The sequence below is a fragment of the Scatophagus argus genome, chromosome 18, assembly GCF_020382885.2.
Source record: "Scatophagus argus isolate fScaArg1 chromosome 18, fScaArg1.pri, whole genome shotgun sequence".
In the NCBI taxonomy this organism is placed as follows: Eukaryota; Metazoa; Chordata; class Actinopteri; family Scatophagidae; genus Scatophagus; species Scatophagus argus.
The window spans coordinates 4183626-4208848 of record NC_058510.1 but is presented as its reverse complement, the minus strand read 5'-3'; the positions used below and the strand labels follow the sequence as shown (position 1 = coordinate 4208848).

General features: G+C 43.3%; 2 protein-coding genes across 6 annotated transcripts; one reads left to right on the top strand and one right to left on the bottom strand.

Moving 5' to 3' along the window:
- Positions 1–630: 630 nt before the first annotated feature.
- On the bottom strand, positions 631–6195 carry foxh1 (forkhead box H1). Of its 3 annotated transcripts, none has more exons than XM_046370955.1 (4): positions 6035–6195; positions 3779–4371; positions 2959–3063; positions 631–2666 (listed from the first exon to the last, which is right to left on the bottom strand). In XM_046370955.1, exons 2-4 carry the CDS (start codon positions 4250–4252, stop codon positions 1683–1685), a joined length of 1563 nt encoding a protein of 520 aa, XP_046226911.1. In that variant the 5' UTR covers positions 4253–4371; positions 6035–6195; the 3' UTR covers positions 631–1682. The 3 variants fall into 3 exon arrangements, with proteins under 3 accessions (XP_046226911.1, XP_046226914.1, XP_046226913.1); XM_046370958.1 differs by having other exon boundaries at positions 3779–4487; positions 6035–6192; XM_046370957.1 differs by lacking the exon at positions 6035–6195 and adding an exon at positions 5527–5676.
- A 3137-nt stretch (positions 6196–9332) lies between these two features.
- On the top strand, positions 9333–24004 carry ppp1r16a (protein phosphatase 1, regulatory subunit 16A). 3 transcript variants are annotated; one of them, XM_046370878.1, is made up of 12 exons: positions 9333–9487; positions 17245–17335; positions 17554–18081; positions 18663–18733; positions 19646–19791; positions 20254–20357; positions 20588–20712; positions 20844–20969; positions 21066–21141; positions 21267–21396; positions 21496–21658; positions 21780–24004. In XM_046370878.1, exons 3-12 carry the CDS (start codon positions 17835–17837, stop codon positions 22293–22295), a joined length of 1704 nt encoding a protein of 567 aa, XP_046226834.1. In that variant the 5' UTR covers positions 9333–9487; positions 17245–17335; positions 17554–17834; the 3' UTR covers positions 22296–24004. The 3 variants fall into 3 exon arrangements, with proteins under 3 accessions (XP_046226834.1, XP_046226832.1, XP_046226833.1); XM_046370876.1 differs by having other exon boundaries at positions 17245–18081; XM_046370877.1 differs by lacking the exon at positions 9333–9487 and adding an exon at positions 9996–10117 and having other exon boundaries at positions 17245–18081.
- The last annotated feature ends 1219 nt before the right edge of the window (positions 24005–25223 follow it).

Genomic DNA, 25223 nt, shown 5'->3' with positions numbered 1-25223 from the left:
GTGAGTTCCCTCCAATGACAAAATATGTCACTTTCTTCCCCTGTCTGAGGTACTTGTGTCTCCATTTTCAGTTTTACTACATTTGAGAAAATACGGATTTACTCCACTTCTTTTGACCCAACAAAATATAAAATTGTCAAAATAAGCTAAAACGGCTACAATAGTAAAAGTTAACCTAATAGTATAACATATTACTGTATAGGACTCATCTGAGACATTTTTCCACAAGTTTCTGTACTTTTGATATTGAAATACATTTTATTTAAAATACCAACATTTTTAACACTTTGAGGGCCTGTTATGGAGTACTTGTGCATTTGCATTTTGGTATTGCTAGAGAGAAAATATTGACTGAGATTGTAGGCTATTGATCAGCAGTTTCTACATTATTATATATTTAATATATTAAGTTCTGATGTGTTTCTTCTTTAAACAATTAAAGTCAGGGGGAAAGATACCACCTTGACTGTAAAGAACTAAACAAACTAAACATGCTGAAAGTGAGTAACAAATGTAGCTTTTAAAATTGTAAATACAAAGGCACAAGCATTTAAAAAGTATAAATAAATGAAAACGCACAAATAAAGCTGTTTAAGATTTACTTTGCCATATAAAAACTCCGAGCAGCAGTTAAAATAAACAGTGTTTTATTGCATACCCTGTTCAACTCTATTACCTTCTTTTGATATGTAAACATATGAGCTGCTTTCACTTCAGCTCAGTACTGTATAAACCTTCAACAAGACCACAGAAAAAAAGGCAAAAAAAAAAAATTAACAAAACATTCACCTGTCAAGGTAGGCAGACATTTATAAGCAATTTCCTTATTTCCTTTAGAAGATCATCATCAGATCAAAATAGTGCAAATAACTGCCAGTGCAAAGTCCACAGGAAGCATGTCCCAGTCTGATAAAAACCTGAGGTAGATACCGGTGGTTGTATAGTGGCTGATTGTCTCCAGGGTCCTGAGAACATGCAGCATTTTCACACACTGACCGTAACCCAAAACTTAGCCCATTAACTTGACAATAGTTGTGACGTGAAAACCAGTTGGCCCTGCCACATAAAACAGTAAAATGAAACAAATTGCAGGACCAGATTCCAGTATTCCTTTTTATAAGGCTAGAATGTTGTTATGGCTGTACTGGACCAATGCACAACATTCAAGAAGATTTTACAGTAAACAACCTGTCCTGAATATTTCCCCATCTGAACAGACAATAGGAAAAAGGAAAAAAATATATGTTTTCGCTGAAATTATGCTAATAATTGACCTAATAATCCAACATTTTGTTAAAAGGCTGACAGGAAAAACTAAAAAAGATTTTGCATTTGATACTTTGCAGCTTGATTTTTACTGTATGTACCAACTACAGTCCAGCTCATCGCTATTAGTTCTTCACGACTGTAAAATTTAAAGTTTCCAATGACAACAGGTAGACAACGTGTAAGAAAATAAAATCTTGGGAATTCAAAAACAGTGCAAATATGAGTGGCAGTGCAAATAGCCTGTAGTAATACACACTCCAATTCACTGAAGGACTGAGGTAGATACTTGTTTTGTTGGAGGTACTGATTAAGACTCAGTTTTCAGCAGTAGTTCCTTGGTGGATCTCAGATCATAGTGGTTTAGTAGTCAGTATGGCTCCGTATGAGCAAAGAAGTCAGTATGTCAGAGTCAGTCAGTACTGAGGGTACCTGTTTAGAGGAGGTCCATTCTGCAGAGTGTACTGACTGGGTGGTGGATGATGCGAGTGAGAGTTCTGATTGGTTGGAACCAACACATCAAACACACTCTTATTGGGAGGCACAGATTGCAACATGTTGTCCAGGTCCATGATGAGGGGAGGGGCTTGGACAGAGACCCGTCCACTAGGGAGGATGGGCCAATAGGCATGACCTAAGAAGTGACCGGCTGCCACGGGTGAACTACCATAGCTGTAAAGGGGAAGTCCGCCATGCAGCGGCATTAGAGGACCTCCATTGAACCGCATGCTGGGTGGGGCAACAGCATTGGGAGGAGCATATTTGGCGTAGGAAGTAGGGAGCTCCCATGGGGGTGCTGCAGTCTCCCGTCTTGCTGATTTGTGTAGTGGCGGTCTGTAGTCCTCATAACCATCTGACCCAGCTTCACCATCAAGAGGAACACGCTTCCCAGACAGGGACATCCCTTTCCATTCCTCATCAGAGGAGGAGGAGGAGGAGGAGGTGGAGGCCGGGCTGGCAGAGCTGGCTGAGGCGCTGCGAGCAGAGGAGGCATAACGAGGTCGTGGAGGCGGTGAAGGCCGAGGGCGCTCCATCTTGCCCCAGCAGTCCCTGGTCGACACATCCACATCCCCATCCCCAGAGGCACTAGGTGGCCGCAGGCTGTGCAGCAGAGAGTCAATGGCGAAGGACGAGTCCAGCTTTGGTCGGAACAAATCCTCCTGCGGTGGGGAGGGGTTTCTTGAGCGCAAAGGAGGGATGGAAGTGACAGGCGCAGAGGGAAGTTCTGATTCTGGCTTGTGTCCCTGCAGGATGTAAGGTGCCAGATCTTGAGCAAAAATGGTCTCATCCTGGCGCGACACAGCCGTGTTTTGCCTCTTAAGGAGCTCCAGAGGAACACGGCTCAACTCCACCGCCCAGAAGTTGCCTTTGCCTTGAGGCTTACCTGGGTCCTTCAGCACCTGCACGTGAATAGAGGATTGACAATGAGATGAGCACAGGTCTGACAGCCTAGCAAGGCAGGACTGACCGAGTAGTCACAGTCAACAATCACAATACCAGTGGATACAAGATAAAAGCTTGAAACTGGTTTGAAGGTTCATTCCTAAGCCCTTTAGAGCGTATTTGTTAAAGATGGTGACAAACCCCCATATCAGCATAGTGCCATGCAAAAGTTAGGCCAAAGTCTTCCCACCAAGCCCCCTGACAAGACTAAATAGGGACTTAATGGTAGATCAGTTTCAGCATACATACCTTAACAAAGCAGTCGTAGGAGGAGAGGTTGTGTCGTACAGAATCTCGCCAGCCCTTGTAGTTTCCTTTGAAGAATGGGAAGAGTGTACTGATCTCCTTGAGGATCTAGAGAAAAGAAAATGTCACCATGTCTGTCTGAACAGGATGCTCATCTTCACTGTGTTTCAATGTGGGCAAGTCAGGCCGCAGGTCACTTCTATCTGATTACACACAGATGTGATGTTACAACTGATATTTTTAGAGTTTGAAAGTTGAAGTTAGTCTGACTGAAGTGGAGGACAACTACACACGATGTGCGTTTCAAAAAATAAGTCAAGAAGTCGATAATTATACTTAGGGTTTGAAGCTGTGTGGGCAACACTCAAGTAACACCATCAGAATAAGTATAAAAATATTTGGCCAACTGAAGCGTGGTTTTACCACGAGCTGTATATCTTATCGCTTTGCTGATACGGATCAGTGTCTGGTTTCACCGCAGCCCAACCTTATCAAAGCAAACCAAGCAGTGGTTGGACTGGCAGTCACTCAAGTGTCACCAAGAGGTTGCTGTTTAGAGTCACTTTATGAACTGTAAATGATCCGTCAGCGTGTTATCCTGACATTCAGAAGTGACTGTTTCGAGCCACTTTGCTAATAGAAATTTAGTACAGACTCTCGCGTTTCACCTGCGATGTCTTTCAACAAAACACTGCGCAAATCAAGTGATAAGAAGCAGCACCGAGCGTAAAATAAACCATGCGGCAACTGGAACCAGATTACCTACAGTAAAGTACTTGGCACGCAACAATATGAGCAAAAAAAGAAAGAAATTAATTCTCACCTCTGATAACGTCAGCTTCTTCTCTGGCGACCTTTGAATGACCATAGCAATCATCGCAAGGTACGAGTATGGTGGTTTTGGATACCGCTGATAGTTCTTTTTCTTCCCACTGCTGCTGCCACGCTTCTCCCGTTCACTGCTCCAGGAGTCCGCGTTGAGAGTTTCCTGTTTGAAGGGGCCATCCTGAGGATTCGGGTAAGATGAGCCCGGTGGCATGCTTTTATCCATAAATTCAGTGGCACTGGTGAGGTGTTCGGGGCGCGCCGCGGGCTTCTCCAAACGCGATGGCTGCTGGGGAACTATCTGGGCCGAGTGGTGAGACCAATGCTGGGCTAGAGTGCCCCGCGCTACACCGCGGAGAGGAAAACTCTGCTGAGCATTTCTGTGGAAGTCAAGTTGATGGTCGTGGTGTTCTCCAAGGTGGGACAGAGAGGGTAATGCCAAGAGGCTCTGCTCCGGCCAGTGCTTTGTCATGCTGATCAGCCTGAGGGGGAGAGATCGGCCCGCACGTTTGGACAGGAGCACGGACAGGGGGGAGGGAGGTCAAAGAGTCGGTCCTTAACTTCTGGCAGACTGCTGGCTCCAGGCTGACTCTATTTGAAGAGCAAACAATTAACAGTTTCATGTAAATCCCGCTGCGTAATCGAGGGGAGAATGACGCGTTATCTGAGAGCAGAATGACTGATCGCGCCGGGGGGCTGGGGAGGGTCTGTGTACGAGGAGGGGCGAGAGAAAGGGAGTAAACCAGTAAATAACCCTTATGATAATATCAACATGACACTTAAAACGCAAAGATTCCGAATTTGCTTTGGAATCATGCCCTGGGAAGATTTACGCACGATGGCTTAAAGTATTTAGTGCGCATTTGGAGTAGGCAACAAACTTGCAAACAACAATAAAGTTTGTTTTAACGAGGACTGGGACGATGCCAACATCATCTTATTAGCAACATTAAAAAAACTGTTGTCTAAGCATTATTAAATCAGGAAGAACTTATACTGCAGGGTGACCGAGTGGACGCAGAGGAGGAAAAGCAAAACCCGTGTGGTGTGGGGCGGGGGGTGAGGTGGGCTGCACGAAAGAGGTAATTTCGATTGAAGCTTACATGCAATCAACAATTTTTGGTGAGCAATATACATACGGATCGGCTAATATACAAACACTGAAACATAAAGAAGTTGGCAGTGGCAGTAATTTGGGAATCATCCGTTTTAAGAGACTACATCAAATGATTTCGTCTCTAAATCACTTGAGTTTCTGGGATTCAGATTGTGAGGAATACGCTGAAAGTAGCAAAGGTGTTGCTGCAGGTTAAACCTGTTCTTGAGAACAAGCCATGCACACGTAAACCCCTCAGAAAGACTATTCTTATTTGAGAAAAACAACTTTACAAATTGTAGTTACAAGATGCGGAATAAATAATTTGCTGGTGTTGCCAGCGCGCAATAGCTGGGGGGTTTTGCGCACAGTAGGGTCTCCCAGGATGTCATTCAGTGCTGAAAGACTAAGTTTCGGGAATGCATGTCTTTTGTTCAAGTTAACGTAGTGCTAATGTGCAAACGCTTTCTTCCCAGCAAGACAGTGAAAACAAGTTGGATTAGAAGGAACCCCGTTGACAAGCTGGAGACTGTTCCTTCCCATAGAAGCTGCTTAGCATGTGAGGAAATACACGGGCTATTCAACACCATTTGAGGGTTTTCTGGCGCTTACAAGCTGTTAAGTGTCGTTGTTGGGCAGGGCGTTCTCACCTTAAACAGGAGCAATCATGTATTCCCGAATTACTGAAAGCAACCTCAAGACATCTCTCAAACTGATTTTCAGTCCAAGAATCAACGACCCACGACATCTTTTCACACACTGACTTTGAGCTTTAAAGCTTTGTGTGCATTCATTCAGTGATGGTTATTGATGGATATATTACAACTGGCAAGATAACGAAACGCAGCTGAATCGAGTGACTGTGCCAACAGTTGTCACCAGAAAGACGCAGAAACAAAAGAATGCCAGTCCATTTTCACATTGTGAGACTTTCCTAATTGATAGATCACACAACTGTGCTTTCTAACCTGCAATTAAATGTCAGTTATCCGACATTTTAACATGAGGGTTTTGGCCAAAGTACTTCATTTTAGATTCCTAATTAACAAGACAAAGAAAGATCCTATGTAGCAGGGAATTGCAGAAATAAAGTGGACGACATGATTTTAGTTGTCTTGCACAGAAGCCACGGAATGATTTTCATGTGGAAAAACTTACCACCTCAATTTGCAGCTTTTGTGATTTTTGCAGTAAAATACAAAATGTTTGAACTAGTTTTCCAGGTCAGACGGCTTCCCTGCCAAACCTCCTTCACCTGCTGAACTTCGATGAAAGTCATTTTCTTCTCTGGTTGTTCCACAGTCCAGAAAATTTGTCCCCCTCTAGTGGTTTCACCCTCAATTCAATGACCAGCTTGACTTAAAACTTAAAATACATATGGCAGGTGTTAAGAACTAAAGCAGTCACTTGCAGAACCCTCAGTCTGACATTGAGAATTTTCTTACTTTTAATGTGTTTTAGTTTACAGGAAAATCAAACATGTGCAGACAAACCCCTCAGCCATCATACACAGTGTTTGGATCCAATTTGCATGCCATCACAGAGAGAGAAGTGCTCAGTGCAAAACGCGCTGATTTAAATACAGACTGTCAATCTATCTCATCCTGTCTACCGGAGTGCCAGTTAATAGGTTTTGCCTGGATTAGTGAGCCACGCATGAGAAGAATAGAAAACCATATGAATAGGAGGGCATCCAGGACAAGGCTGGTCACATCGGCTGATTGTGTCTGGACAAATCCCTCCTAAGCTGCCCTGGGATGCATCCTGAAACTGAGATGACGGGGAAGAATGAAGTTCAGCCTTTCTGAGACAGAGACAGAGAAAGTGTGAGGGAGTTTTAGGAGTGCTGTCAGATTTTCATTACAGCAAGATGAAGTTGTTGTGTAGTCTGACTTTTCGCTTTGCTTTTCTGCTATTTCTTTTTATTGTTTGTTTAACAGTGAATTAACAGCACCATATGTAGGAAAGGTGAAGTGCAGGTTGCCAGAGTATTGTAATATGCACCAAAAGACTTGCTGGGGATGCACTGATTTATTGGCAGAACATCTGTATTGTTGTTCTGCTGATATTGATGTTCGTTTTGTTCACTGCTATCAGCCTATCAGAATTTTCCAATAGCTCGTGTTGATCTGATTTGTCGCATCAGTTTTGCATTCACACATTCACAAGGAAACGGCTCATTACATCTTTGTTATCTTCTCCATGTTTTGAAGCGGTTACTTGAAAAAGACTGTTTCTCATGTGATGTGATTACACTAAAGGTTGTGTCAACAGTTTGCATGCTCCAGTTCGTGCTCTTTCAAAGATCTAATGAAGGGCTGAACGACTTTACAACAGTTATTTTTTATGAGGAACATTCATTTATTTGTCTGACACGAGAGGAACAAAGAACAACATAAACAAAGTAAACAACAACAAAAACCATCGCTATCGACACAGCATCTCAGCCAAATTGTTATTTTCAACTCTGGTCGACCCAGAATTTCACAATTGGTGGTCCTCAGTGTTATACAAACTTGTTCCTTTGTTCTGCATATCGCACACTGTAATTGTAAGGGTTGGCCCACAGGAATTTAAATGTATTTTTTTGCTGTCATCTATCTAGGCATGCTGTTTTATGCAGGTAACGCAGGTCCTCAGAGGAGCTACTTCTTCTTGTACTGCATAGTGCATTACCCCGAGGACCTGAGATGCGACAGTAACTTCTGCTCCCGAGCTGTTATCTCACTGAATCTCTGCAGAGCGTCACTGTCGTGTTGGTCGGTCAGTTCACTGCAGGAGTCAGCGGATCGCAGGGTCACCACTTTCTGTCTGTTTTGAGGTATCAGCGACCGATTCTGACGCTGCTGGAAGCTTCCTTTGGATCAGCAAACCAGTCGAACAAATGTTTGAAAATTGTCGGTTGGGTGACTTAGTTAAATTGATCATTAGAAACAGGCACGTTGAAAGAGCTCATGTTCAGGCTTGTGTTGGGTACACTGTCAAGTGTAACCAAGAAAGCAAACACACCCTGACAGTTTATTGTGAAAAAGACTGAAATGCAGTCACATATGCCAACAGGATACACAGTATTAAAGCTGACTTTAACTCACACATAGCTGTACAAACACAAACACACCCTTTACATTCAGTTTTATAATCAAGGTTCGGATACTTTTGCACGATGCCATGTCACACCTACTTGTTTTTGTGTGCACTCTCTTTCCACTTACTTGTTTCTTCTCTTCTACATCTATTCTTTAATCATTTCCTTCTACTGCTGCTGCAGTATCCAACAGCGTGCTATGTGAGTACCGACCCCTTTGCAGCCAAGGAAAAGGAAAGGAAAGTGACATATCTTGTCATTGGAGGGAACTCACTCCAATGAAATTTGGGGAGCAGTGGGGGTTAGGTACCTTGCTCAAGGGTACCTCAGCCATGGACACCGGGACGGGGAATCGAACTAGCGATCCACCGGTTACGGGTCCGACACCCTAACCGCTGATCCACGACTGCCCCCAAATAGCACATGTCAGAAGTGTCCAAGTGTCCTGTCCCGTCTTATTGAACTTGAAGTATGGCAGCGGTGTCTAATGTTGATTCTGTTGCAATGTTTCTTTTTTAACACATCCAAATGTTAATTGTTATTGTGCACTGATACCAATGAGGTCTACGGCCCAGGACGGGGGGGGGGGTTCCCCCTCACTGCTTTAGCTCAAACATCATCCTCCTCAGTATCAGGACAGCTGAGTGAGTGAAGTATTGCAGTATAACCACCCTGTACAATCTTTATCTCTCTATGCTTGAGCTTTCCCTGAAATTCTTGTTGTGTTTTGCAAAGTGGTGGATGACGTACTCAGATCATTAGCTAGTATTAGCAGTACCACAGTGTAAAAATATTTCTGTTTCAAGTCCTGCATTTAAAATGTATAAGTGTATGTAAAATATACACTCATATGTAAGTACAGAAGTATTGGCATAAAAATATACTTAAAGTATCAAAAGTAAAAGTCCTCATTTTGCACAATGCCAAATTTGAGAATAATGTGTATTACTGTATATTACTGGATTCTGATTTTTTGGTACACTCAAAACTGCAGCTGGTAAATGCACTGTTTTTAAATATTACTTTACATACGGTAGAGTATTAAGCTGATTTACCCTTTGGGATCAATAAAGTCTTACTGGTGATAATTATATTACTATTTTTTTTTTTAAGTTGTCAAATGTACGTGGTGAGTAGAAACTGAAAAGGTAGGCTACAAGTGCATCAGTATTATTAAATACTGTATTAGTATTGTAGTATTAAAGTACTTGACTAAATGTACTAAGATAGTTTCCGCCACTAGTTTCATGATGTTTTATTTTATGAGCAGCTGTGAAACACGTTTTGAAAGGTGTCAAATAAATAAAGTTTTCTCAGTCATCCGGCGGACTGAGTGACCTGCCCCACGGCCTGCGGGCTTTGTCGCCCCCTGGTGGCGGGTGACCTGCGGGAGGAGCGGACTCAGGTCCGGTTGTTATGGTGAAGCATTTCCCCCGAGGGCTGGCTGGAGCAGGCGGACCGCAGCTGATTCCGTTTCACAGCCCGCAGAGCCGCTCAGGAGCTCCCGCTGACGGTCACCTCCACAGGTAAGATGCGGACACGCTGTTTTCTGTCACTTCATGTCGATTTTGCACAGCCTGCTCGGGTTTAACTCGCCGTTTATCAGCCCTTAAAGCGACATTTAAGTTTAATTCACTGAAACACCAGCACGACTCTGGCTGCCGCCGTTTAGCCGAGAAGTTAGCTAACCTGAAAGGTAACGTTAGCCTGAAACAACGTCAGTGTTAGCCGACTTTATCGCTGCTTTTACCCTTTTCTAGCTTGTAAGAGTCATCCACACAGGGTAAACTCGCCGGTATTAACTTAAACTCCAGCGGGGAACCACGACGAACGAAGCCAGGTAGCTTAAACGAACTGCTTACGTTACCTGTCAGACTAGCCACCTGTTGAGCCTGTCTGTGGACCGCTAGGTGGGTTAGCTAATCTGCTGCTCCCGGTTAATCCTGCACGGCACAACACAGGAGCAAACGCTCCCGTTGTTGTTTTGTGTGACAGATTTTTAAAAGCTGTTTATGTTCGGCACAGACTAGTTATTGTTTAAGTCGACCTTTTTAATCAGGCTCAGACATCACAACTTCGCGAATGAGCAACAAGTGCAAAGTCTTACTGCTATCAGCGTTGCATGGCACTTTTACAGGACAGCTTGCAGCTTTCAGGTAAGATTTCAAATGGCCCATTGCCATCCAGTACTGCAGTAATACTGATTATATTGTATTGTGGATTGACAGAATAAAATAAAGAGTAACATGCAGTCAGGTACAACAGCATCACATACATTTCCATAGAGTTGAACGCCTTTATCACAGACAGACAGACGGATTTAAAGGTTAAGGTTGCTGCGTTGGATTACATCATATTGTGCTGCTCATCAGGTTCCTGTGCCAAACAGGTATGACATTAAACTTAATTTGTTGCAACCTTTATTGTCTGTATGAGTTGCTTCAAGAAAATACATTTTTATTAGCACAGTTTGTATTCAGTGCCTGCTTGAGTTCCTGTTCACTGACTGTTTGACTTAAAGACTACATCATTTATCTTGTTGTCAGTTCCTTGCCTTGTCGGTCTTACTGATACGTGGTCAAAGTACTTCTTCAAAAGCATTTCCTCTCTCCCTCTCTCTCTCTCTCTCTCTATATATATATATATATATAGTCAAATATTTGCAGGTTTCACAATTTAGACCAAGATTAGTTTGTAGATGTCTTGCTACACCAGCTGACAGTCTAGCAAGGTGTCAGAGCTCTGGGAGAAAAGGCTGCATTATATTCCACTTTATTAGACTAACCTCTGTGACCTTGTAAGGAGGCACATTGACTAATGCGGCCAAATGCGATGCAAATGCAATCTATACAATCTGTGTAACTTGAGGTAACCATAATGAAAAGATTTCTTGGTCATCCTGGTTCAGGTTTTTCTTTGTGATAAGATAATGGCAAGAATGGCTGAAGCAGGACTTTAAAGGTCAGTCTGTATTTGCTCAGGTTTGGCTCTCTGTTACATTCCTTCTCATGTGCATAAACTGCCACACATGTTCCCCTGTCTCTTCCTACTGAGGCATTTCCTTACCATCACATGTGTATGTTTGAATGTGAGAGATTCTGCAGGCGGATGTCATATACATCATCTCATCCTGTGGGCACCATTTAAAGGTTCTTTATTTCGGTTTTCCTCTTGTCGCTTTACTTCCTGCTCAGGAGCGTTCAGAGGAGCTAAAGTCGGCTTGTGTGTCTCCTCCCCATCCTTCCTCCTCCACATATTCTTCTCTATCTCCTTTGCATTCTTTCCTCCACATCCTCTTGCCCTCTCGTTCCATATCCTGCCCATATCCAGAAAAAGCAGTGACTCTTTTTTTTTTTTGTCTCTGTATCTTCATATCTGTTTGATTACGAGTGCATCATACATGCACACACACTCTGTTTTTCCCATGGCCTCTTGCTCTCTCCCCACTCTGACTACACTGTGGCATTACTGAGATTGCTGAGTGATTACATGGAGCAGCTCAAACCATTACACATGACAGGACTTAATGTGCCCACCTCTTCTCAAGTAGCCCCCCAGGCTTTCTTTTGCAGTCATTCTTGTTCTGTCTTCCTTCAAGGGCCACTGATGTGCAGATTATTTTCTTGATTGATTAATTAATAGTTTGGTCTGCCCATTGCAGTTTCCCACAACTTGTTGTCGTTAAATGCCTTATTTTATCTTACCAACATCGAATCAAGTCACTGACAAGCTGTTTCAGCTCTATTTCATTTATAAATTGCACAGTAGCACAGAAAAAAACAATCTTTCTAAATATTAGGCAGGCAGTTTTGGTAACTTGGCATAGGTTCAGATAGCAGGCGGGATCGTTCCCGAATCATCAAGCGGCTTTGACTCAGCATAGTTTGTTTCAGGAAGGTCCTGCAGGTCACATCAAACAGCACAGCAGGCTGTTGGTCGTACACAACAGCTGAGCGATGTCATTTCATGAATGAAGCACAAAGCGCTGTTTGCCTGTTTCCACTGCAGCCAAATTTAAGGCTGACCAGGAGTTTTGGCTGTTAGTGTGTGTATATGAAGTGGTCTATTCAGTCCAACTGTTGACTGTTTATGTTCCTCAGCAGCAGCAGACAGCCCTTCCCATTGGGTCATTAGGTGGAAAAAGTCAAAAGTAAACAAATGTCAGATTGATGCAGGGACGGTTTTTCCAAGCACACAAAATGTTTAGTCATATTTCTGTGTGCGTGTGCTGCACTGCCATGCCAGAGTTTGTACAATATCGTGATCTCACTTGGTCTTTTCCTGTCCGTCTGGGCTTTGCCTGACTCAGAGAATCATAAGGCTCTTACACAGTTTAGCCACCAACAAATTCCCCATTTGTGCAGGAGCTTATTTTATAAAGGGACAAAACTAACTGAGACCGACAAAATGCTAGTTCAGATTGCTGCGGCCAAGACGCTCGTGAATGAGGTAAGACCGCAACAGAAAAATTAATATTCATTATTGCTGTATTTTTGCAATCACAATTGAATTAATTACTTTTACCCCAAGTAACCTTCTGTTTTCTTTTTGTGTGGACGTATAAATATATCTGGTAGGTCAGTTAATTTGTTAGTGAGCTTGGACGTATTGCTGCTCTTGTTGGTGCAGAAATCGCCATTTTTGTCTCATCTGTGATAGATTTCTCTCTGTTTGTTTATTCAGCATTCAGACCAGAGTTCCAGATTTAGAAAAGAAACATCTGATTTTTGATTTTGAGCAACCGACTGACTGTTTTAACATGATGTAGTGATTGACCAAGCTTATTGTGCCCAGAAATGCAACAGCTGCTCATTTTTCGCTCTTTCTGGTTTGATCCTGGTGACAGCAGGCTGAGGCAGCTAGACAGCAACCTCGCGCTGGGAGGATTTTAAAGCTTTTTGTTTTTCACCACACACCGGCTTTTACTTTGTTTAAATACATCCCAATTATGGCTCTCAACTACACCCCCCAGAAGACTATTCTCAGACTTGTCTCCGCTTTCAAGCTGTAAAGCACATACTGGGCTAAAACTTAAAATAACAACACATGGCCCTTGTGATGCAAACACTTGCGTTAAGTATTGGTTTACACAAACTGAGTGAGAGGAGAGACAGGAGAGAGAATGGAGGAGCGATGACTGGTCTGCGCTTGTACAAGGCTCGGTGGGAGTGTGTAGCAACAAGTTACGCAGGTGAACACCCACCGCCTGCCTTCAGGTACTCATCACATCAAGTCACCCACAACTTCTGCATTTCGATGCCTAATTATTATGATACTGGCACACGTTCATTGTGAGGTATTTCAGTAATAGTGATCGGAAGGTCGGCGGTTTGATTCCCCACTGGACAGGCAGGAAAAAAAATTGCCGGCTGATGTGCCCTTGAGCAAGGCACTTAACCCCCAGTTTGCTCCCCGGGCGCTCCTGTGTGTTTCACTGCATGTTGCATGTGTGTGTGTTTCAAACAGTGATGGGTTAAATGCAGAGAAGTAATTTCCCAGCTTGGGATTAATAAAGTAAATTAAAAAATATATAAAAATCCTGCAGTCTGAAGCAGTGTGGAAGCGATAAAGTGAGTGCTACATATAGAAACTGCAGCAGTCTCCTGTTTCAGGTATGTCAAGAAAAAAGATAACTTTAGTCTCTGCTGCAGGTTTGGATGTGTGCATCTGACGGCGAAACAAAAAATATGTTTATTTGTTCCCGACCAGACTCAAAGAGGAAACATCACAGCGTGGGAGCCTCTGCGTTAGCTCTGTTCACCGATAGCCCATTCTGATTGGCTCTCTTATTTGAGATTTGAGTTGGCTGGTTTGCTGTGCTAGGACAGCTAATCAGGAGACGTCGTCCTGTTCCCTGTTTGCACATGTAAATGTATTACTAGAGGGAGAATGAGAGTCTGAGTGTGACCTTGTGTGTGTGCATGCCTCATAATAGGTTTTTTTGTCCTTTTAAATGTCATGTTATGTAATGAGCAGCCTAATAGCTGTCACTTACCTAACCACTGACCCATTAAATAATTTTATGGACCCACATTTTGTAAAGGTGATCACTCCTCTAATGTACCAGCATATCAGCAGGTATATCTACATTTGCTGGCTCACACAGCCTCCATTAGGTCTGTTGAGGTCCATTAAGAAACACTTAAATGTATCAGTGGCTTTTAAGTGGTGTTTAACCTGTTGGCAGTGAGAAGAAGAAGAAGAAGTTTTTTATGAGCTTTTTGGCAGTCACGTAAAACGATGAAGGTGGAACTCATTTGAAACTTGTTTGAGTTAGTTGTTGCTCTCTTTTTAAACATCCTCTTTATGCTTTCAACATGAGCTAAGAAGGAATTTACTTACATTTGAATAAAATGACCTTCCTGCTTTAAATGGAATACTAAATATAGAAGCCCTTCATACCCTAAAAAGCCGCAAGGACTTTTGTCGTCACAGACCTTAGAGAAAGTGGATGGATTTCTGTATGCCTAAGCAACACATTGTGACCCTGCACTGACTGCTAAGTGCACAGAGTAAGAGGCTCAGCAGCATCATACGCACGGATCCTGCTATCAGAGCGGAAACACATTAAACCTGGTTTCTTGTCACGATCATGTGAACCGTGATTGACACTAAAAGTGAAATAGATGGAGACAGTGGGACATGCATTAGCTGTCTGCTCAGTATGTGGCCCACACTGAAATCTCATTCAGTCTGAGCAGAGCTGCTGAAAATTCATTGCCAGCTGTTTTTATAATCAGTTAACCGCTTTGGTCATTTTTAAAGCAAAAAAATCTAATATTTGCTGGTTCCAGCTTATAAAATATCAAAATATCTACTGTCAGTAAATGAAAACTCTTTGGTTTTTGGACTGTAGATTGGACAAAAGAAGGTATCTGAAGATGTCAGTAGGTTCTGGAAACTGTGATGAGAAATATTCATAGTGTGATTTACAATTTTTTTATAGATTAAACAATTGATCTGCCAATTGCGAAAACAAGTTTTGGCTGCAGCTTTACTGGGTAATGTTTGCAAATCAGGGTAAGGTAATATTATGTATGCAAATCAGGCACTTGACCTCAGTGCAAGGCCATCAAAGCAGAGGCCTGTATGCTTAAAAATCCTGCCCCTGAGATCCGCCAGTCATCAGATTGAAGCTGAAAGTAAAATTTAAAGGTGCTGCTTTGTTATAACCTGTTCAGGAAATGCGTGAAATGTTAATGGAGTCTGGTCAAACAGTATAGTAGACATTAGAAGAGTCTGGTTTGCAAAAATGTGCACAGTTAATGAAATGTCTTATTTGCACAAATCAACAGATTAATTTGCTGCTTTGCCCAGTCAGTGTTTTTGTTGTTTATGTCTCAGCCTGTTTTAGAAAAGTTTTAGAAGACAGTTTTTTCAACGCTGTGTTTGACATCTGATCAGACAAATTTCTGTTTGATCAATAAAGTCTTATGGGAGCATAAGTATAGTTTCATTTCATGACCTTAAACATTAAGATCTTTATTCCACTGATCTTTCAGATTGTGTCTGGCTTAATCCAAGTAATGCAGCAATTAAGCTCGTGCAGGGATTTTTCCAATCTTTTCTTCCTTTTAAAGCCCCTTAAAATGCCACCAAACATGCTCTCCTTTTCATTTGTTGGCTGAGGTTGAGGACTCTGACTAGAAACAGGTCAGGCTACTGACTCTTTATGGCTTAGCCCCAGTAAACTCAAGGGTTTGTCATATAACACATTTGTTTTATGTTAACCTTTTTACATGAACGTGGACTTTGGATGCTTTTTTTTTTCCTGAAGGAGGAAGACGGGTTAAAGAAAGTTGCCTCATGTGGATCTTTGCCTTTCTAAGATGGACCTCGTCATCTACGTGTCGATCCTGTGCGTTCCAAGTTAATGCTCGTGTGGATTGTTTGAATGAGTGATCCATGTAGTGGTCTGCCAGTTTATGGGCAAGAGTTAAGCTGTTACTTCAGCGTAAGGAAATCCTTACATTGTCGCTGGTGACAAAGGGCGGGAGCTTAGGTATCCTAAAAATAGAAGGAAAGAACGAATGCCTGTTCTGAAGTCAAGAAGTTTTAATATTTTATTCAGCCAGGTAGGAGATCTGATGGAAACTGGTACGTTTTTATATTCCAATGTAAAGAAGGCTTTTAATGTATGGTGTGTGTCATATAGCACTACTTTTAACTGAACATAGTTCAACTAATTTGTAAAGGGTGCTTTATTAACTAGTGCAATCTGTCAGCATTATCAGTTTGCTGATAGTGCTGAAAAATTCGCTGAAATATTTTTGAATACGGGCCAAGTGCAATATCCAGTGTATCCGATATCCATCAGGAGCTGCAGTTTTTTGATAAGGTAAAATGTGTTGCTACATACGATGTACGTGAAGCACTGTGGTGCTACAGAAATGCCCCTGTCTACAGCTAAGTGTCATCCCGCCAACCAAATAGAAAAGAATTACTTTCACCTGGTTGAATTTGGATGCTGGCTGGTCCAGATGTGTCTAAAAACCTTGAAATAGCTTATTTCTTTAATAAATATAGTATTTTGCATTTCACTAATTTTTTTAGCAGGTTAGACTGGTACTGTTATTTTTTTCTCTTATCCATGCAAATCTAAAATTACTTCATTTGTTGAGAAGGCCTCTTGGGAATACATGCTAACCAGAGTGTAACTGCAGCCTGCTCATTATGAATCACCCTCCATCTCTTTGCTGTCTCATCAGCTGATTTATGGAGCTCTGGTCCACCAACCTCCCACCTTTTCAGGTAGATGGCTGTGTGCAGCATTGACTCTGTGGCCCAGGGCTGCTGTCTTGTCAGTCACTCTCTCTATCTCACCGAGTGCCTCTAGTTCACCCTCATCTCAGCGCTCACAGCCTAAATAATAAATGAGTAGCCTGTTAAAGAGCCGAGTGTGTGTGAGCCACGTAACTCACCTGGGAAGTCAATGAAAGTTAATGAGGGCGATCTCGCCAACCGAGGTTAGAACTTGCACTGAAACATGTCACATCCCAGCTCCTTAACCGCTTTTCCGCAACAATCTCTCGCAGTCTCACCCTGTGTGTGCCAGTGGCGGTGCAGTGTGTGTCGGGCTGCAAGGTGTGTCAATCATTAATGAAAAGCGTCCCACCTTCTCAGGTTTCCTTTGGGAGAGGAGTGGGAGAGGGGGGAGTAGGTGGGGAAGGAGCTCAGGGGTTAAAGATAACAGGATTAGGAGAGCAGTGTGTGTACATTATACTGTAACACAGCACTCACATTTTCTCCCCGTGCCTTCTTTCTTCTCTTGACCCACTCACAGGTGCAGACTGATGAGGAACCGATCATTGCAAGCTTCGTTCCCAGATGTATTCCGCTTGAAGACCAACAACAACACCAACACCAACACCAAGGTGCCTTTGGAATAGTCTCCACTCACCACCAGGAGATATTTGAATCCTCCCATCATATCCTCACTATGGATCCTCAAAGACTCACTCCTCTGTTGGATCCCAGTGTTGGTCACCACCACTTTGGATTAGAAGCTGAGACGGGGCCTCTCACCTGGGGAGTAGTTTGACTCTGCCTTTCTAGCATCATCTTTTCCCTGTCTCTCCTTGTCTCTCCACAGTCATTGGCCACGTTACCTGTTGCTGTTATGGATGGGAGGACTGACAGCTTGTTTGACCTTTTTTTTCCTGAAAAGATATTTTTACAGATAAACTGCTTCAACGTCTTTTTGTGCTCTTCCACGGGCCCCAACATAGGCCTGTTTGGACTTACAGAGGGGCCTATTTAATGAGAAATTTGGGTACCTGGAACTTTTATATTTATTATCCTCATGGACTAAGAGAGATTTCAGACGTATAAAGAGGCAAAGCAACTGTGACCTGTTCCCAGTGTTGTACTGGCATGGCAGCAGATCACGGCGAGCTGCTGGCCGAGATGGCCACCGTCGCACGTCTGAGCGCCACCGAACGCCTGAAGCACGCCCAGAAGCGGCGCGCTCAGCAGCTGAAGTCTTGGGCGCAGATGGAGAAGGATGCGGCACGAGGGTCGAGGGCCAAAGCAGATAAAAAGAAGGCGCGAACCGCCAAAGTTAAATTCCCTGACACCATCACCCTGCTCGACGCGGCTGCACGGAACGACCTGGAGGAGGGTTGGTAGAAACACTCACTGAGAACAGTCATGTTAAAAAACCTGGAATTTTATGTACTGAAGAGCTTTAATTCTTCTCTTTGTTAAATTAGAAGTCAGTCAATGATGCTTAAGTATATTAGGGAATTCAAAACTGGATGATGGTGATTTCAATCTTTTCTACACTGGACTAATACACAGCATGTACTCTTAGACTAATGAAAATCCCTCATGAAAGCTGCCCAACTGCAAAATTGGCATTTGGCTTGTTTGTGTTGTATTGACTTGTTGTTGGCCTAGACATAAGCACTTATCAGCCGGTGGCTGTAAAACACACGATTCAAAGGAAGTGATTGATGCATAATTTATACAGGATACGTCACACTTTATTGTAACACTGAAGGCGTTTTGTTTTCAATGGCGTTATTGTCAGCCACAGGATCAAGGCTATTTATAGTATGAAAGACGCACACACGCTGATTGGATATCATTTCTTATATCTATTTAAAGCAGACAGATTTGTGCCAAGTGTTGTAGTGTTTAGTGGACAGGACTGAACCTGGTGGTCAGTCATAATGCTGTGTGTGTGTGTGCTTCTTCTAGTGAGGGAGCTGCTCAACAGCGGCATCAGCCCCGATCTGGTGAACGAGGATGGACTGACAGCTCTACATCAGGTACACACACGCACACACCTGATTGTGGGATTCCCCAGTGCAATGACACAATCCCTCACTGGCCAAGCTAGTGATAGAGTGACAGCGATTCAAGCCTGAGGTAATCAAAAAATAAAACATCTGGAAATAATCTTGTCTGAAGCAAATATGGCTGCCATAACCAAAATACATCCATCGAGTGTCATGCGAGTTAACATGACACAGGTACAAGTCCCACATGTTGAGCAGCGTGCACAAGCGCGGCCCAGCAGTTCATGGGCTGAGGTTCCCTACACTGTTTTACACCATCACCTTGTGAGCACTCTTAAGGAGGCAGGACACCTTTAGTGCAGTGTGTGTGTTTATGTTATATGCGGTCACAGCTCTTAGCTCACAAAGTACTATTTGCCTTTGTTTTGTCTGAACCGTGACTTATCTGAAGTCAGTTTACATGAACACACTGGTTCTTTGAGGGCCAGCGTTTTGAGGAATCAGGTCAACTTTCTTTAGCTTGCATTCCTTTCCTGTACAGTTTTTGTCAGATTTAGAAGAAATCATTAGGAGATTAAGAATCATAAGCATAAATCTTTTACCATTCAGATAGACACTTCACTTCCTGTTTTGCTCTCTGTGTCATTTATTTCTCTTTAAAAGTTAACACATGCTCCCATAAATTCATGAGAGGGGTTTTTGTGTGCACAGAGAGCTCTTTATAAAAGCTCTGCTCTTTCCCTTGGAAAACTTGGTGTTTACATAGCAAAGGGTTGGGCCACACATGCAGATTTTCTGTTACAGCCTGAGCATAATTTGCCTTAAATAAATAATGCATGAATTTATACATTTATCTTTGTGCTTGTTTTCCTGCAGTGTATTGTAGTGTTTTCTGTTATTGTCTGTATACATTTTCATACGTCTCTACATGTGCCCTCTCAGTGCTGCATCGATGACTTTGTGGAGATGGTGCAGTGCCTGCTGGATGCCGGTGCCTGTGTGAACGCCTGTGACAGCGAGCTGTGGACACCGCTGCACGCTGCTGCCACCTGTGGACACACTGGGCTGGTGCAGCTCCTGATTCAGGCGTGAGTTTGAATGTCCTTATTTTACTCCGCTTCAGCCACGCATTTCCTCATGCTGTATGAAAGTGAAAGTGTAGAGATTCAGAGGCTGATAAATTAAGGGGGGGGGGGCTCAACAATATTTATTTTACTTATTTTATTTAGTTTTACCTTATTCTATTGTTATATGTTACTCGTTCTTATGTTCTATGTATGCACCAATCACCAAGTAAAATTCCCAGTAATGTGAAACCTCTTCACTTAAATGGCAATAAAGACAATTCTGATTCTGAACTGTGGTAGGATAAATGTTGCTTTATCCTTACGTCACTGTTATTTCCAAGACCAAAATATAAACAGACAGAGAGCTTTTTTTCCCCGAGAGCACTACTATTGCAGGTGCATGAATATTCTCGAGTGTAGCACTCTAATCCACCCGTCTTTGCATATGGGTGCTTGTGTTTGCATGTGTACACGTCTTTCCAGTGGGGCTGACCTGCTGGCTGTCAATGCGGACGGCAACATGCCCTATGACCTCTGTGAGGACGAGGCCACCCTGGAGCTGCTGGAGATGGTTATGGCTGAACAGGGTCAGTATGTTGAGTCAAATCAAACCTGCTGCTCAGTTCTTGCAGTTCCATTTATTGGCATTTCTTAGAAGCTTATTCAGTCTTCCTCTCAGAGCTCAAAGCTGTTTTTAACAGGTCAAAGGAAAAAAAAAATCCAGAAACGCAAAATGTCACATTTTTCATACAAACTAAACATGTTTGTGTCTGTGTGCTAACTGTTTTCCTCTGGGCCCGTGTGTTTATGTGCGTAGGGATAACTCAGGACCGTATTGATGACTGTCGCGGGGCTAAAGAGGCGACCATGTTGGCTGACATTCAGGCTCTTGTTCAGAGTGGGGCAGACCTAAATGCTCAGGATGAGAATGGAGCAACGCTGGTGAGGCAAAGGGACTCATGCTTGTGTTATTTGTGATTCCAGGATACACTTACAGTTGTATAACATCTCTGTGAAGAAGTAAATCTGCAATTTAGAACACTTGAAGGATCAATGTTGAACGTCTCTCTCAGCTCCATATAGCTTCTGCTAACGGCTACGTGTCTGTGGCGGAGCTGTTGCTGGAGCACAGGGCTCAGGTGGAGGTGAAGGACTCTGATGGCTGGACGCCGCTACACGCCGCATCCTGCTGGGGTCAGGTAAGTGCTGCATACATAACAAAAGCAAGAACTTTCCCTTACTTTTTTTTTTTTTTAAAAAAAGGCCCATCAGTAGTGTTTGTATTTCTTCTCTAGATCCAAATGGTGGAACTGTTGGTTGCCCACGGAGCCAGTTTAAACACCAAGTCTGTACTGGAAGAGACGCCTCTTGGTAAGACCAGAAAGACTTTTTTGTCCTAAACAATAACAACCAAAAATGATGTGAATAACAGACTGTTTTAAAAGAGTAGCTAATTATCATGACCTGTAAACCTTTGCTGCTGCTGTCATTTTCAGATGTGTGTATGGATGAAGAGGTTAGGGCCAAACTGATGGACCTGAAGCACAAACACGATGCCATCATGAAGAGCCAGGACCGGCAGAAGGGCACGCTGCAAAGACGAGCCTCCAGTACTGGCAGCAGAGGGTGAGGGGGGCGGGAGCCGACATTAGGGCAGGAACCAGAAGGTGCACATAAAGTTTAGCTTAGTGCTTTACTGTTCCACTCTCTTGTCTGTCTATACAGTAAGGTGGTACGTCGTGTCAGCGTGAACGAGCGATCCAGCCTGTACCGGCGGGAGCACCACAAAGAGGCCATGGTGTGGCAGGAACGCGGCCGACAGCCAGAGCCACAGGACGACGATGAGGACAGGCAGACGGACAGTGAGCTAAACCAGCACGCCGCCATGGTGAGCGAGTTCAGCGCTGTGGACTTTCCTTAAAGAAAATCGTTGTTACAGTTTTTTCCGTGGTGACGTTTTCAAAGAGTTGAAGCCGCACATGTTCTTTAAAGCTCCTCTTTTGCTTCAGGTCGCTGTTGGTGGAGCCCCATCACATTTAGAGGAGCTCGAGGCCGCAGACAGGAAACTTGAGTTCAGCCTCGGGAACGGAGGTACCTCTCTGGCCTCTTCTGTACCAGGAGAGCTGTGGAGTGGTGGAGGTCCCATGGAGCGCAGCGCCTCCTACCAGCTCAGCCATGGGGTAGGGTCTGGGTCTGCAGAGGGTGAGGGGGCAGACAGTATGACTCGGGAGAAATCGCATCACACGCTGGCTGACCTGAAACGCCAGCGGGCAGCTGCCAAGCTCAATAAATACCCGGCACCCCCACCACCCCTGCCGCCTCCCTTAGAGGAGGAGCCCTCTGGTGCCGAGATGACAACAGCTCAGACCCACCCGGAGATCCGAATGACCCCCAGTGCAGAAGAGGTGGCCTCTCCGAGCCAGGTGTACTTCACCCCAGCCAGTGGAGATCCTCCGCTGCTGAAACTCAAAGCCCCTGAGGAGGAGCAGTCAAACAATAAGGAGCCGTGCTGTGGGCTCATGTAGACAGCCAGACACACAAGTGAGGCTCTTCCATTCACGTGCTGGCTTGGCTTGACTCGGTTTGACTCGGTGCGTCACCCAGCATGGCAGGATATCCCATCATGACCAGGCTGCCCGCTTGAAGGTGTGCCTTTAACTGATGATGCACTGCAGCTCCTCATCTAAAATCTCACTGTGGCTGTTTCTGCTTAAACCCCCCGCAGTATTATTGAAGAAGCAGCTAACAACGCTCTGCTAAGCTGGTGTCAAACTTGTATAACTTCCTATTAAAATCTTCACAATAAAAGTCCCCCAATATTTAAAGGCTTTTGTTGTGAAGCAGCAAAATCAGGAAATGTTGGGTTTTCACCAGCGGAGACTTGACTCCTCCAGCTCAAAGTGACCTTGATGATATCTGAAAGTACAAAAGGAGAACTGAGAAAAACTAAACTTCAAACCACAGCTTCAGTTAGAAGCTACTGACTGAGTGCTGACACTTTACGAAGCCTGAGTTGAGTCTCACAACACATGGTTGTTTGGGAGAGAATGGGCCGTTACGTGTTGTCCCCAATGGGCAAGATGTCACCGCAGCCTGCCGGGCTCACTTTGGCTCCAATCTGGATCAAGTCCATCCCGGGCACAGCACGGCACGGCACGGCACTACTCGGCACGGTTGAACTGGTAATGGAATGACAAATCAGTGTGGCATGATTTGACCCAACATTGCCAAAACTGTCAACTGAAAAGCCCCAAAAGACACACACACACACACACACACACACACACACACATGCACATGTGTTACACTCCAAAGTGGCAAAAACCTGTCAACGCAGACCTTCTTCAAGTCAATTTAGACTGTAGGTTAAGGCCACATGCCAATGAGGGTTTGATCTACGCTATTTGACCCAAAGCCTTTTCTGATCAACATGATACACACTTTATACTCGAAGGTCCTAGCAGTCGCTGCTGCTCCCGTTTGTTTAGGGGCTTCATGATCTGTAGGGCAACAACTGTCCATTAAGGGGCGAACTGCAGAATCCACCATTTCAGTCACGAGCAAATATTTACTTGACTCGGTCTTTTTGCATTACTTTATTCATTTCTAACTTCATTTCTCAGCTACTGAAGGTTGAAATTCAGATTAATTGAAAAGCCTTAGAATCGTGTGAAAGTTAAATGATCCATGTAAGGCTGAGTGAAATTGGGAGCTCAGTATGATTTGCTTTAAATTTTAATTTTTCTGAGTGTTATGAAGGGTACGTGATCAACATAGATTTACATTATACTCATCAGGATTTTTTGTGGTTGGGACATTGCTGGGACACCATAGTTTCAGTATGCACCATAGTAATCTTGAATTTACATTTACACGGAGGTGTAAACGAGGACTGTTTCCTTGCTTGATTCCCGGATTAAAAATATTGCCGCAGTTTTTCTTCTGTAATTTTTCCAGTGCACTAAAAGCCTACATTTCAATATTTGTGATGCTGCAATTTGTAAATTAAGTGTTTTTATCTAAAAGAATATGAGCTTATCTATATTTAAATCAGTGAATAATTTGCTCAGCCCATCTTCTGTTTTTCTATTCTCTGAACAGAATCACATTATTTATTCTGATACTGAATATGGCTTATGCTGCACAGTTCTTGTACCATTGTTTTTTTAAAGATGTAAGTGTGAAGGTAAGATATTTATCAAAGCGATGATATATAGTTTTATTGTCAGACCAAGTGAACTTGTCATATGATTATTTGTCAAAGGTTGGTGCCTTCTTTAGGTGGACATCAGATTTGATGTAGGTTTGCAACGCTTGCACAGAGTCCCACATGTAAGCCTGGTGAGCAGTGGGATCAGACTTGGACTCAAACTTGATGTGCTGTCAGTGCACTCTAATTTCTGTATTGCATTTCAGTTTTGTTAGTGATTTTTACTGAGCTGTGTTTAGAAAAACAACATAAAAACATGAGTTCACAAATTACTTTTGCATTTTTATGGTTTATTTCAAAGAGGGGGAATCACACGAGTGCGTTTATGAAGAAACATCACATTGCAAACTTTTTTTTTAGCTTTTTATACATTAGAATTATGTTTAAGTTAATTTAGGGTGCAATAATACTGTAAAGTTAAACATATGAAGTTGGGGATGTCTCCCTCCTGTGGTACAATCGAGCACTTGCACGTTTTCCACACTTAGCCTCCAATGCCTTTTCTCTAGCTGTTACATCACGGCGTCACTCACTCTCAGCACATCTCGAATGTCACCGCCCATTCTGATCCGTCTGCCGAGGCAGCACATGACACACATAATAAGCACTGCAGTACACTCAAGTACACTCAGTACTGCAAGTTCTACATGTAGATAAAACTGTCTCACCCTTTGCTTCAGGTTATTGTGACTCTACGAGTTCAGTCTCCTCTTTGAAAACTTGATTTAGTGGGTTTTCACCCCTACGCTCAAACACACATAGCCTTTACTGTCCCAGACACGTTGTTTGGTGCCTGGGCAACAGTTGTGCACAGGTTGTGTTTAAAAATGGAACCTGCTTACGTTCCGACATGTTGTGACTGCCAGCTAAGAATACCGAGCTCCTAAACCTGCGCCTGTGAATCTTCAGATTCTCATATTTTAGTGATTAGAGCACCTGCTTTAAAGAGTCATTGTCTATTATGCAATGTTGACCTGTCTTTTAAAATTAGGTATAGAATAAGTGGAACAGACTGTCGTGTGATGCAGCCAAAATACGCTTTGCATGACACATAAAAGTCAGCGGGGCATCACATGCTTGCATGTGAACTGATTTAGTGTGGGGTATCAAATATCTTTCCCAAGCCCTTTCCAAGACATCTGGCGGGTTTGTCTGTCACACACACCCTGCCCTCCTGACATGCAAACGCACAGCTAACTCTGTGTCTCTCTTCAGAAAAGCAAAATGACAAAGGAAGTCTTAA

Excerpts from the sequence above, each read along its gene's own strand:
- foxh1 (XM_046370955.1), bottom strand. The coding sequence starts at position 4,252 with ATGACAAAGCACTGGCCGGAGCAGAGCCTCTTGGCATTACCCTCTCTG. Across the intron at positions 3,064-3,778 it reads AGAAGCTGACGTTATCAGAG|ATCCTCAAGGAGATCAGTAC; the intron begins GTGAGAATTAAT and ends TCTTTTCTCTAG. Across the intron at positions 2,667-2,958 it reads CCTACGACTGCTTTGTTAAG|GTGCTGAAGGACCCAGGTAA; the intron begins GTATGTATGCTG and ends ATTCACGTGCAG.
- ppp1r16a (XM_046370878.1), top strand. The coding sequence starts at position 17,835 with ATGGCAGCAGATCACGGCGAGCTGCTGGCCGAGATGGCCACCGTCGCA. Across the intron at positions 19,792-20,253 it reads GTGCAGCTCCTGATTCAGGC|TGGGGCTGACCTGCTGGCTG; the intron begins GTGAGTTTGAAT and ends ACGTCTTTCCAG. Across the intron at positions 20,713-20,843 it reads ATGAGAATGGAGCAACGCTG|CTCCATATAGCTTCTGCTAA; the intron begins GTGAGGCAAAGG and ends CGTCTCTCTCAG.